This window comes from Talpa occidentalis, unplaced genomic scaffold (assembly GCF_014898055.3).
Source record: "Talpa occidentalis isolate TD23 unplaced genomic scaffold, MPIMG_talOcc4v2.1 talOcc4.17, whole genome shotgun sequence".
Lineage (NCBI taxonomy): Eukaryota > Metazoa > Chordata > Mammalia > Eulipotyphla > Talpidae > Talpa > Talpa occidentalis.
The window spans coordinates 6,163,813-6,176,480 of record NW_023601754.1 but is presented as its reverse complement, the minus strand read 5'-3'; the positions used below and the strand labels follow the sequence as shown (position 1 = coordinate 6,176,480).

Genomic DNA, 12,668 nt, shown 5'->3' with positions numbered 1-12,668 from the left:
GATCAGAACCCTGGGCCTGGCTCCCTGGCTGGTGTCTCTGCCCTGCTGCCTCCTGGGGAACTGGAGGGCCACTGAGGTGGGTTGTCTGTGGGAAACTTCTGAGGTGCCCCCGCTGGGGAAGGAGGCGTGTGTTTTCTCCTCTGAGAAGGTCCAGGCCAGGGCTTCCCATGCTCAGCTTGGCTAATGTGGCCTCGGTGGAAACAGTCCCTGGAACCCGCCCTGGCCAAAATGAGAGGCCTTGCCTTGATGTGGGCAAGTGTGCTGTGCACTGACAGCCAGAGGTGTCCCATGGCCCGCCGCCCGCACCTGGGGAGGGGCCCCCTTCTGGGCACACGTGTCTGCAGGGCCTGTACCTACATCATTTCAGGAACAAACACCTGCACTGGGCAAGTGGAAAACAAGCACTTGGCGAGGTGACCGGGTGGAAGGGGACCTGGCGTGTGGGTCTGCGTGTCTCCAGAGCCTGTGGACAGCCCGGGGCAAGACTGGGAACAGTTTCGGAGAAAGTTCCAGGTCAGGGTGCATATATTCCTTCACTGGGTCAGTTTTTTGTTTCACAGACCCCTGGGGTAGCTCACACTTGGGTAGAGGAACACTGATCGCTGTGGTTCGATGGTGGTTCGATCACAGAAGGAGGCTTGGGAGTTGCTCTTCAGGGTGGGGGCCCCTCTGGCTAACCCACACGCCCCCAGGGCAATGTCAGTGGCCCCCGCCCATTGCTGCTCCCCATTCCCATGCCCCAACACACTTCAAGGCATGCAGAGGTCATGTTTTCTCAGAGCAGGTGAAGGCCCCAAAGCCTGAAAAAGCAGCCAGGCCTACCAGGCTCTGCACACTGCCTGCCTGTATGACCTGGGGAAGCCACTCAGCGTTTCTGCACCCCGACGTGTGACGTGGGACGATGTCCCCTTCAGAAGGGAGTGGGTGGAAGAATGAAGTGTGTGCTTAGTGCAGTACCAGGCACGTAGTGGGAGCTTAACACGTGAGAGGCCCCTTCAAACCGCCACACTGCGGGGCTCTAGGGTATCTGACCTCCAGGCAGGTCCTCAGTGTGTGACACAAGTTTGGGGGCAGCTGAGGGATCCCAGCCCAGCTTCCAGCCTGAGAGAAACCAGCCAGACGTGCGATGGGCAGGACTCAGGGGACACCACGGGAAGCTCCGAGAACAAGGAGGGACTAGAGGCCAGGGCCCCTGGTCCTTCCCACCCTCCCCCTCATCTCAGATTGCTCAGCCCTGGAAGCTTCTCTCTGCTCCACTTGGCTGCCTCACTGGGGGAGGGGCCCCGGGTCAGCCCTCAAGGTCACCTGAGCTTTCCTTCTCGGGCCTAGACAGTCCTGTGGCCGGACAGGGCCCCGTGGAAGCACTTCAGGAGCCGCGGGGTTCTCACTGGCCACTGTCCCCCTTCCCGCTGCTCCCACTGCTGGGGGGTCTGGAGCCCCGCAGTGCCCAGGGTAGGGCGCGCACTGCTCTTGTGTCCATGGCGCGCAGCTCCGTCCGCTTGTTTCAGTTCCCCCGGCCGGTCGGGAGCTGCCAGGCGAGGGCCAGGCCACCGCTGAGTCTGAGTCCTGCCCCGGCCTCGCGGCCTGATGGAAAAGGCAGACGCTGACACTCTGGTGTCTTCTCTGTCTTGGCAGAGGGAGCACCTGGCGCGGGGCGGGGGCGCAGGGTGGAAATAACTCCCAGAGAACCCCGAGCAGAGCCGGGCCGGGACCCCAGGGAAAGCTTCCTGGAGAGGGGCTGTGAGCCGAGGTCGACAGTCTGAGCAGGTGCTCCCAGGGCGGGAAGGGAAGGGGGCGGCATTCCAGACAGAAGGAACGGAGGGGGCCAAGGCGAAGCCGCCGACCTGGCTGGTGGGGTACCGGTGGGATGGAGTCTGGAGTCACAGGAAAAGTCCTCAAGCCTAGAGGGGCCCAGGAAAATGCACTGGGCTGTGGGGGGTGGGGAGACATGCCAGCTCGGCGACTCCCCCACCTCCTGGGGCTGGCAGTCACGGATGCTGAGCAGTGCCCAGCTTCCCAAAGTCAATGAGTAACTTGGGGGGCTGGGCGGGGCCAGGCCTGCTGCTGTGGGCCCAGGGGTGTTTTCCACTCCTGAGCAAGTATCCGTCCTGCCCTCCTTCCTGGCCTGGCCTGGCCCGGACAGCGCTCCCTGGAGAAGGAGCTCTTCCCCGGCGGCTGGACCAGGGAGCCAGCCTTAGGCACCAGAGGGTGAGCGGACAGAGGGTGGGCAGAGTGGGGGTGGTGGGAGCAGGGGAGTGAGAACTGCGGCCCTGTCCTCCCGTCGTCCAGGGAAGAACTGGCGGAGTCGTTTTTGGAGGGGTTGTCCGTTTCATCAGCTGCTGCCAAGTGGTGGCAAATGCCACCAAGGGGAGGGCAGGGTTCCTCCCTCAGGGACTCTGAGGGTGGCAGCGGGAGGTGGCACCGTCCTGGAGCCTTTGAACCAGCAGCCTCTGTTCCTGGAGGATTCTGCAGTGGAGACTCCCGTGACCTTGGTCACGCCCTGCCCTCCCGGCCTTGCCGCAATGCAGGCGGGGACCCTCAGAGTTGCCAGGGTCTTTATGGCTTCAAACTTTGGGGATTTGGGGGGTCTGCTGGGAAATAGCCACTTTGGGATCTGCGAGCTGGGGAGGCTGGGGAGGCAAATAAAAGGGTGGAAATGAAACGCTCATGGGGAGCTACGGAGAGGCGAGAAGCAGGGCGGCTGGCCTGGGGGCCTCAGGGGGCCTGGGGGCCTGGCTGAGGAGCTGGACACGGCTCCGCAGATGATGGGGAGCCTGCCTGCGGGGAGGAGGAGGCCAGTCTGGCTGTGTGCGGAGCGGCTCGGGCAGGACGCAGGGTGGGAGTGGGCGGGGGCAATGTCCAGGCGGCGGGGAGGGCAGGTCTGAGAGTTGCAAGGGCAGCACAGAAGGCAAGAGGGACGCCTGGCCTGCCCCACAGTGGCCAGGGGGCAGGGGTTCTGCTAAAGAAGGCGGGATGTTGTACCCCCATGGGACTTGGGGAACCCCCCTCCTCTTCCTGGACAAGGGGGGGAATGCTTTCCAGGGAGAGGGGGCTGGGAGGGGCCTCCAGCCCACGGATCTAAGCCAGATCCTTACCACCCTGTCCCGTAGGCCTGTCCTGACCATGGTCCCAGCCTGGTGGTGGCTGCTCTGCCTCTCCCTCCCCCAGGTGAGCCGGGCCCTGCTCCTTTTCCTCAGATCCCGGCCTTAGGGGTTAGCACTCCTGTCCCCCTCTACCTGGGCCATGCCAGGAGTAGCTGAAGGGCACCAGGTGAGAGCTGAGTGCAGGCCTGTGATGGGCTCAGATGTCAGAGGGTGGTGGGGTGAAGGCACATCCAGGCCCAGGGAAGGGCAGCAACACCCCTTCTCTGTCAGGCCCCCAGTGCCCAGTGACAGAGCCAGACTCTCCCACAGGCTCTCCTCCAGGCCCAGCCTGCAGCGCTGCTCGTGGAAGTCCCGGAGAACTACGGCGGCGACTTCCCTTTGTACCTGGCCAAGGTGAACCCTCGCCTCTCCCTCTCCCCCAACTGCTGCGGCTCCTCCCCCGCTCTCCTTTCTCTCTCTTGCCCCGGCTTCCTTGCAAGCTGCTCCCCAGAGAGGACATCGCAGTGTGCATGATGAATGAGATTTCAATCTCAGGCAAGCAGACTTTTAAGGAAAGCGTGAAATTTGGGTGAATTATGAATTTCAAGCTCCAGAAAGAAAGGGGGGAGTATTGGGGGGCACCCAGTCCGGGGGAGAGAGCTCTGACTTTGAATCTTAGTCCTGCTGCTGGCTGGGCGACCTCGGGCAAGTGCTTGCCCTCTCTGAGTCTCAGGAGCCACTGGGTAGAGGGAGCACCCCCCAGGCCCGGACTCCGCTCCCTCATCTCTGTTCTCGCCCACCAGCTGCCACTGCCCCCTGAGAAGGCCGAGGGGCGCGTTGTGCTCTCAGGAAGTTCAGAGGGGGCATCTGAGGGCCCCTTTGCCGTGGATGCAGAGTCTGGCTTCCTGCTGGCGACCCGGGCCCTGGACCGAGAAGAGCAGGCGGACTACCAGCTCCAGGTACGCCAGGGCGCGGGGCAGGTGTGAGCAGCCAAGGCAGGGCGGGGCGCTGACTCCCCTCCCTGCCAGGTCACCCTGGAGACCGAGGACGGGCGCGTCCTGTGGGGCCCGCAGCCCGTGCGCGTGCGCGTGAAGGACGAGAATGACCAGGTGCCGCGTTTCGCGCAGGCGCTCTACAGAGTCCAGCTGGGCCGGGGCACGAGGCCGGGTGAGTGCCCGGGGCGGCCGGCTCACAGCCAGGTCGGGTGGGCGCTTCCGGGGAGCCAGAGAACCCAGAGAGGGCCCGAGAGGTGGCCGAGGGCCAGGGCGGCCAGAGTCCATCCCGCAGCCTCGCGTTTCTGCGCCCCCTGCCCCCGGCCACCCAAGCGCCTTTAGGCGCGTCCCGTCCACTCCTGAGCGCCTCGGTCTGCCCGTCAGCGAAGTGGGATGAAACCCCACGGCTCCCCGCCGGCGCGCAGACACGGTGTTGGGGGGACGGAAGGGCTGGGAGAGATAAGGGGCCCGGGAGCCTCTCTCAGCCCTGCCGCCCCTTAGCGTGTCCTCGCCGCACCCTCCAGGCGTCCCTTTCCTCTTCCTGGAGGCCTCAGATGGGGATGAACCCGGCTCGCCCAACTCGGATCTTCGATTCCACATCCTGCACCAGGCCCCAGCCCAGCCTTCCCCTCACATGTTCCAGCTGGAGCCGCGGCTGGGGGCCCTGGCCCTGAGCCCCGAGGGTGAGCCTGGCCGGGTGTGCGGGGAGGCGGGGAGGGAGATCTGCGGGAGACCGCGGCCTCCGAGCGGCCAGAGAAGGGTGGGTGGAAGCTTGAGAGACAGAGGAAGAAGAAAGAGCATTCTAGGGGGGAGGCTTGCTAGGCAGAAGGCCGGGCGGGAGCCGTGCGGGGAGGCAGAACCCCGGGGCCAGGGTAGGAGAGCCCTGAGGGGTTGTAGCCCAGACAGGTGCTGGGAGATCTTGCACCTGGCCACGACAGAGACCTGGAGCTGGGAGTTCAGAGCAGAGGCAGGGCCTGGGGATGGAAAGAGAAGTCAGTCCCACACCCACTCACCATCAGCGGCCCCTCACAACCTCCACCCGGCGACACATGTGGTCCAAATCCATGCACGCGCTCAAATCCCCACCCGTCTGCAGCCCCCTCCCAAGCACCCCTTTATTCAATCCATCATGCCCTCATCTACCCACGTGCCCTTCCCCCGTGCCAGTCACCCACCCATCCAGTCCATCAATCACTCCTCATGTGGATAAATCAGGACAATAACAAGTGGCTTTGCAAGCTATTGCATCTTGAGGGGATGCTCACAATGATGCTGAAAGCCCCCCTCATTTCCTGACCAAGAGAGTATCCCACACACCTGCCACAGGCTTGATTTTGTTTGGTGCCTCCCTGCGAAGAATGCCCTGGTCCCTTGCTGCCCGCCACCTCTCAACCTTCTAGGGAGCGCCAGCCTGCACCAAGCCCCAGAGGGGCCCTACCAGCTGTTGGCACAGGTCAAGGACATGGGTGACCAAGTCTCGGGCTACCAGACCACAACCGTCATCGACGTCTCAGTGGTAGAGAGCACCTGGGGGGCCCTGGATCCTGTGCACTTGGCAGAGAATCTCAAAGTCCTGTACCCGCACAACATTTCCCAGGTGAGCGTGGCCATCAGTGACCGCTGTCGCCCCACGACTGGTGGGGCTGGCCCTGAGTGTATAGAGATTTGCGAGGGTGGCCCCGGGGCCCAGCTTGAACCCTGCTCCTCCCCTAGCTGTGCGCCTCCTACCACTGTCCCCAGAAGTTCCCCCGATGGAGTGGGCATTCCAGCCCCGGGCCCAGGCCCTGACTCCTTACCTGCTCTCCCCTGACCTTCTCAGCTTGCCCAAGTCTTCCTGGGGAGAACAGCTGCCACCTCCTTGCTGCCATGGGGATTGTCGCCCAGGCCGGGAATGTCTCAGGCCTCCTCGAGGAACGCCCTGGGTCAGGCCCAGCCCGGGAGGGCAGAGAATGAAACAATCTCACCGTTCGGGCACTGCGGCCTGGGTCAGCAAGGCCACCGTGGAGTGGCCGAAACAAGTGTCCCAAACCGAAGGACCCTACCTGGATTTCAGGGGAGACAGCAACTTGCCTGGGGTCGCTCCCTAGTCAGGGCCCAAGCTCCCCACCCAAGAGTAGTTGAGACATAAGGGCCGACGTGAACTCCATTCTGGGGTGTCCTTGTGTCGTGTCTTCCCCCCAGGTACGCTGGAGTGGGGGGAATGTACATTACCACCTGGAGACCCAGCCCCCTGGGCCCTTCCATGTGGATGCAGAGGGGACGCTCTATGTGACCGGGGAGCTGGACCGAGAAGCCCAGGCTGAGGTGAGGTGAGGGGGGAGCTGTGGGGGCAAACTTGGGGTGCTTGGGCACTGTCTTGTTGGCTTTGGGGGATGTTATATCCCCCATAGACGCTGAGGCGGTGGAAGAGCTCCCCAAAGAACTGGAGTTGGCTACCAGGAGGGCAGCCAGACCCAGCCCAGGCTGGAGTGGACCCAACCTTCATCTGAGGCCCCCCCCCCACTGCCCACCACAGTACCTGCTCCAGGTGCGGGCGCAGAACACCCGAGGCGAGGACTACACGGAACCTCTGGAGCTGCATGTGGTGGTGATGGATGAGAACGACAACGCACCTGTCTGCCCCCCCGTGAACCCCCCAGTCGGCATTCCTGAGCTCAGTCCCCCAGGTGGGCTTTGTCAGGGGGTGGGGTGACATCCCTGTGAGCCATCCAGTCTTGCTCTTCTCTGAGATGGGCTCAGTCTCAGGCCCTCCTATTAATGTCCACACCCCCCAACAAAACACACACACGCGCGTGCGCACACACACACACACACACACACACGAGCTCAGCGTCGGTCCAGCACAGCCTGAGGGAGGAAAGCGTGAGCCAAGACCTCAGGTCCCAGCAGGTGGGTGCTGTCTTGCAGGCACCAAGGTAACCAGCCTGTTGGCAGAAGACGCAGATGCCCCTGGTTCCCCCCATTCTCAGGTTGTGTATCGGCTGCTGAGCCCTGAGCCTGAGGAGGGGGCTTTCGAGCTAGACTCTGCCTCCGGCAGTGTGACCCTGGGGGCTGCCCCACTCCGAGCCGGCCAGGATTTCCTGCTCCAGGTGCTGGCCACTGACCTAGGAGGAGCGGAGGGCGGTAAGTGCCCTCATGGGGATAGGGGCCCTCTGCGCCCTCTGTGCCTGTCCTGGACTCCCCAGTATGCCCTCTCCTGCCTCAGGCCTCAGCAGTACCTGTGCGGTCACTGTCACCATCTTGGACATCAATGACCATGCCCCCGAGTTTACCACTTCCCAGGTAAGCAGGAACAGAGACCTTGGAAAGGGAGGAGACCTTGGAAGGACATTGATTTGGGGCTCACGGGCCCTTTCCATCTTGCCAGGTTGAGCCCATAAGCCTCCCTGAGGATGCAGAGCCTGGGATGCTGGTGGCCACACTCATGGCCACTGATGCTGACCTTGACCCTGCCTTTCGCCTCATGCGCTTTGCCATCGAGGCGGGGAATGCAGACGGGACCTTTGGCTTGGACTGGAAGCCAGATTCCAACCAGGTCCAACTCCGACTCCTCAAGGTGAGGGGCTGGGGGTGGGAAGGGCGGACCTTCACACACACACACACTCACGCTTGCACATGTGTACCACACCCCGGCCCCCACAGTGACCCAGGCCCCACTGGTTCCAGAAACTCAGCTACGAGGCAGCTCCGAGTCACACGCTGGTGGTGGTGGTGCTGAGCGCAGCGGAGCCAGCGGGGCCAGGCCCAGGCCCCGGAGCCACGGCCACGGTGACTGTTCTGGTGGAGAGGGTGGTCCCTGGCCCCGAGCTGGACCAGCAGAGCTATAAAGCCAGCGTCCCTGTCAGCACCCCAGCCGGCTCCCTGCTGCTGACCATCCAGCCTGCTGGCCCGATGAGCGGTTCTCTCAGGTGAGCCAGAAACCCACCTTACCTGGGCTGGGTCTCCCCTGCTCCCCACTGATGACCCCAGAGCCTCAGAGGGGCCTGGAATAGTCCTCAAACTGAGGCTAATGCCAAGGTTGTGACTCCTGGTGGGGATGGGCTCAGGGCTGGGGAGCCAGCAGGGCACAGAGAGGGGGATTTGCTCCCCATGAGAGTTCAGGTGATGTCTCCCGCGCTGTCCTGGCTGGCCTGGACTCAAACCTGCCCTCACCCAGACTGCAGCACCCACGGGCTGTTTCCAGGCTCTGGCCCTCTTCCCGCCCCTTTGTGGGGATGATAGAGAACAAGGAGTTGAATCAGGCCCCCCGCCTCTCACGATCTGTCCCCTGTTCTAGTGTCCCTGGTGCAAGCTCTGTCCCAACAAGCCCCCGAGGCTGGAGAGACTGGACCCCAGGCACGCTGCCACCCTGTCACCAGAGGATGTGGCACTTGAGCAGTTCACATGGCCCGGGGGGCCCGGGGGGGTCTCTGGGCAGCAGCCTACATACGAGCCCGGTGCCTCCAGCCTGCATTTTCTTTGGGCCTCAGGTTCTCCCTGGTCAATGACTCAAAGGGCTGGCTCTCCATTGAGGACGTCTCGGGGAAGGTGCACACGGCCCGGCCCCTGCAGGGCGCCCGGCCCGGGGACAGGTACACGGTGCTCGTGGAGGCCCGGAAAGAAGGTATGGCCAGGCAGTGTGGGCCCCCAGAGGGCCAGCAAGCCCCAGACAGACAGAGGGCAGGACAGGCTTCCTCCCCGAGGCCCTTGCTGGCGTCCACTAAGCCCCCGGCAGAAGGGAGGGATGGCGGCTGGATTTGGGGTCTCCCTGTAAGAAAGGCTGGACCCTGCCTGCCCTCTCAGACCACCCACCTAGTGTAACACTTGCAGCCCCTGCCCCTGCACCCCCGGGTGCTCTCAGGGTGTTGGCCTTAGGCACGGGCAGGAGTAGAGGGGATGGGGCTGGCAGGCGGAGGGAGGGCTGGGGCTATGCCAGGCAGGCGTGCCAGGAGGTAACCTGAGTGGGCAGGGAGGCAGGTGCAGCGGGCTCTGCTGCCTCGCTGACGGCACTGGGCGCTGGCCGGCGCGGGGCTGCCAGGGGGCGGGTCCCAGGGACCGGGCAGTCCCGTGGTGCGGGCATTTCAGGGCATACAGTCAGGCTATTTCCAACCAGGTCCCGGCTGCCCCGGCTGTCTGCGGCAGGCACGGCGGGGTGATGGCGGGGGGGCTGAGGACAGCTTGGCACCCAGACAGGCCCAGGGCCACTCTTTAGACGGTGAAGGGGCACAGTGCCTTGTGAGGGAGACCACTGCGGGGTGATGGCGGCCTAGAGAGAAGCAGGAAGCGCAGGGGTCAGGGGTGAGGCTGATGGCTGATGCCTTCTCTGCAGATGAGCTGATGCCGAGCACCTCCGTGACCCTTGTGATCCACTTTGTGAAGGCCCCTTCTGCCTCAGCCCTGACGCCCACGCTTGTGCCCACGCAACACCTCTGCACACCCCGCCAGGACCACGGCGTGGTTGTCAGCGGGCCCAGCAAAGACCCCGACCCGTCTGGCAGGCACGGGCCCTACAGCTTCGCCCTTGGTCCCAACCCCACGGTGCAGCGGGACTGGCGCCTCTGGGCTCTCAACGGTCTGTCAGCAGTGGAGAAGGCTGTGGCCAAGCGGGGTGGCCCTTGGATGGTGGGGTGGCGCTGGACCTGCGGGAAGCAGGCCCCAGAGGACTCTCTAGCCTAGTGACTGGTTGTCGCTGACGGTCCCAACAGGTTCCCATGCCTACCTCACCCTGGCCCTGCACTGGGTGGAGCCGCGTGAGCATATAATCCCCGTGGTTGTCAGCCACGATGCCCGGATGTGGCAGCTCCAGGTCCGAGGTGAGAGCAGGGCTCAGGTGCAGCCGAGCTCGGTGGCCTGCAATTCCTGAGGGACGCAGAGGGAGGGACCGGGCACCGGTGTCGACGGGCTCACACGGGCAGCACACGCCTGTGCACACCTGCACATCACGGCCGAAAACACAGACCGGAGTGCCTGCAGGCCCATGCGCGGAGGGACACGCACCCTGCCTCCCCCAAACATGAATACACGCACGTGCAGAGAAGCACCCGTACCAGCCGGCTGGACTGGACTGGGCTCCCCGAGGCCCTGACCTTCCTCCCCTGTCCCCTCCCCCCAGTGATTGTGTGTCGCTGCAACATGGATGGGCAGTGCATGCGCAAGGTGGGCCGCATGAAGGGCATGCCCACGAAGCTGGCGGCGGTGGGCACCCTCGTGGGCACCCTGATAGTGATAGGTAATGGAGGCTGGGCTCCCGCATGGGGGAGGCGGAGGGGTGTTGGCACCGCAGCCTCTGGATAAACAGCGACCCTGTCCTGAGGACTAAAGAAGGGGTCCCCCTCCCCAACTGCCTTAGTCATTATGCTCTTGCCTCCTGCTGTCATAATCATCATCATCCTGGCCGCTGATAACAGCACTCACTGTCACATTGTCACCCCCCCTACTGAGTACACCCTGTGCCCAGCAGAGGATAGTGGTGTTGCATCTTCCCCGTAAGCCTGAGCAGCAAATCCTGACATCTCCCCATTTTCCAGATGATGTCACTGAGCCTCAGAGAAGCTAAGTGACTCGTGCAGGATCATGACAGCCTAATTCCTTCATTATTTATTTCTTTGCATCCCTTTATAATTTGTGAGCCCCCTAATATTTCCCCTGGTTTTCTTTGCTGGTGAACGCAGAGCTACAATGGACCAGCTTTCTCCAGGGTGTGTAGGAACAACTCTCTGATCTCCGATGACAACCCCCCACTCACCGCCCCTCACCCCACAATCAAACTGTTCTCCAGAGTAGGGGGTTTTGGGGTTTGGGATGCTCTGGGGCAGCCTCCAGGGGGCGGGGACCTGGGGAGGGCTGGGCAAGTCAGTCAGGCTTCTTCAGGCCCGAGGACCAGAGTCGCACCCAGCCAGCCTCGGGGATGCTGTCTAGGAAATTTCCTGAGGCTGGAGAAGTCCCAGGGCCCCTCCTGCTGGCTGATCCATCTCTCTCGGGTCCCTCAGGCTTCTTGCTCATCCTCATCTTCACCCACTTGAGTCTGGTGAGGAAGAAGGACCTAGACCAGCCAATGGACAGCCTGCCCCTAAAGGCAGGGGTTTGAATGGTCCAGGCGCCAGCGCAGGGACCTCAGCCTCCACCTGAAGCTGTTGGGAGAAAGCCCAGCACTGCAGACCCACGGGGGGCAGGCCAGAGCAGAAGCGCCCTCCTGTGCGGGCATGGACACACCATTGCCAGACAGGTCTGCAGGGCCTGGACGCTAACTTTTTTATGGGTTGCCTGAGGGAGTTCCTCGAATGGCGGCATGTCTGTCCAACAATAAAGGCTCGGAGAGCCAGGAGGGCCCGGCGGGCTGCTGTGCCGATGTCCGAGCATGTGCGTGCGTGTGCGTTCTCTGTGCCCACCTGCCCTTCCTCCCGCCCCCATTTCTTGCTGCAACGGGAAGGGTCTGGGGAGGTTGAGGGAGAAGCCTGGGGTCCCCGTGGGAAAGAGAGGGAGCATCATACGGGCTCTAGGTGAGAGCGTGAGGCTAGAGCAGGGCGGGTCGTCTCCACGGACGTTCAGAGGCCCTGCTGGATTAAGCGTCTGGGTGGTGTCGAGGAGGGCGTCCTTGGACATGTCATTCTGTGTCTTCCTGGACATCCTGACCTGAGAGAACACCTGACAGCTTCTCCTGTCCTGTGCTTGTGTGGGCGCACCCTCACGTCCCTGTGTGTGAGTCTCCAGCACTGGGCCTGGCGGAGGCCCCTGCCCAGGAGGGTCTGCCCTGGAAGCGTGAGGGTGTCATGGGGCCGGACTGGGAAAGCTGAGGCTGGGGATACATCTTTGCCCCAGGGTAGCCCCATGACATCTTCGGGTGCCATGGAGAAACTGGTGAGAGCAGGGGGGCCTGCAGAAAGTCAGAGAAGAGGGGATCACTCCGATGAGCACCTTTGGGTGGGACAGGAATCCCTGAGGCTCACCCTGGAGTTAACCCTGCCCACGTGAACCCCTTCCCTGGCCTAAGATTAAGCCATGGCCTTGGGGCCCTGCTGAGCCCCAACTATACCTCCTGACTGACCTCCAGTTCCTGACCCCGACTGATCCCAGGTGCATGCTGATTCCCCCACAGCCTCCGCCCAGTGGTCTCTGGGGAGCCAGGGTGGGACTTGCTGTCCCAAGCGCCCTGAACCGATGAAGGTAAATCACGGGGAAGGGAAAAAAATAACCTCAGTGGGGCCCAGACCCTATTTTTAGGAGATAATCTCTCCACTCCTGGCAGATTCTGCGGGATGGGGGCCAAACCTCACCAAGAGAGACAGGGCGGGCATCCTGGCTGACCTGGGAAACTCAGCCACGATTCTCAGCTGAGGGATGGACTCTGAGGTTGGTCCAAGACATCCTGGGCCCAGACCCTCTCCCTCCTCCCTCTTCTACTTCCCTCCCACCCGACCCCTACCTTCAGCCCCAGCCCCCAAGGCTCTGCCAACTACCCTAGTCCAAGCTGGGATCCTGCCCCTCTCCCAGGATCCTGCACCCACTCCAACTTCTTCAGGGTCAAAGAGCTAGAAAGTTCCCGGAGGGAAGGCAGCTCCTCATCTAACCTTCCCATCAACTCGCAAGAGCAGGATTCTGCAGTGGAGGGTCTTAA

The 12,668-nt window shown here is 63.1% G+C and overlaps 1 protein-coding gene across 1 annotated transcript; it reads left to right on the top strand.

Moving 5' to 3' along the window:
* The first annotated feature begins 2,091 nt into the window (after positions 1-2,091).
* CDH16 (cadherin 16) lies at positions 2,092-11,432 on the top strand. The gene is made up of 18 exons (XM_037515836.2): positions 2,092-2,208; positions 3,111-3,168; positions 3,414-3,497; positions 3,887-4,042; positions 4,112-4,250; positions 4,600-4,758; positions 5,476-5,672; positions 6,257-6,379; positions 6,591-6,741; positions 6,983-7,198; positions 7,281-7,357; positions 7,443-7,631; positions 7,742-7,983; positions 8,545-8,678; positions 9,384-9,626; positions 9,760-9,867; positions 10,167-10,283; positions 11,044-11,432. The coding sequence occupies exons 2-18, from the start codon at positions 3,124-3,126 to the stop codon at positions 11,139-11,141; spliced, it is 2,478 nt and encodes an 825-aa protein (XP_037371733.1). The 5' UTR covers positions 2,092-2,208; positions 3,111-3,123; the 3' UTR covers positions 11,142-11,432.
* The last annotated feature ends 1,236 nt before the right edge of the window (positions 11,433-12,668 follow it).

Coding starts and splice junctions, on each gene's coding strand:
- CDH16 (XM_037515836.2), top strand. CDS start 3,124: ATGGTCCCAGCCTGGTGGTGGCTGCTCTGCCTCTCCCTCCCCCAG. Junction 4,251..4,599: donor GGGCCGGGGCACGAGGCCGG/GTGAGTGCCCGG, acceptor CGCACCCTCCAG/GCGTCCCTTTCCTCTTCCTG. Junction 7,358..7,442: donor CCGAGTTTACCACTTCCCAG/GTAAGCAGGAAC, acceptor CCATCTTGCCAG/GTTGAGCCCATAAGCCTCCC.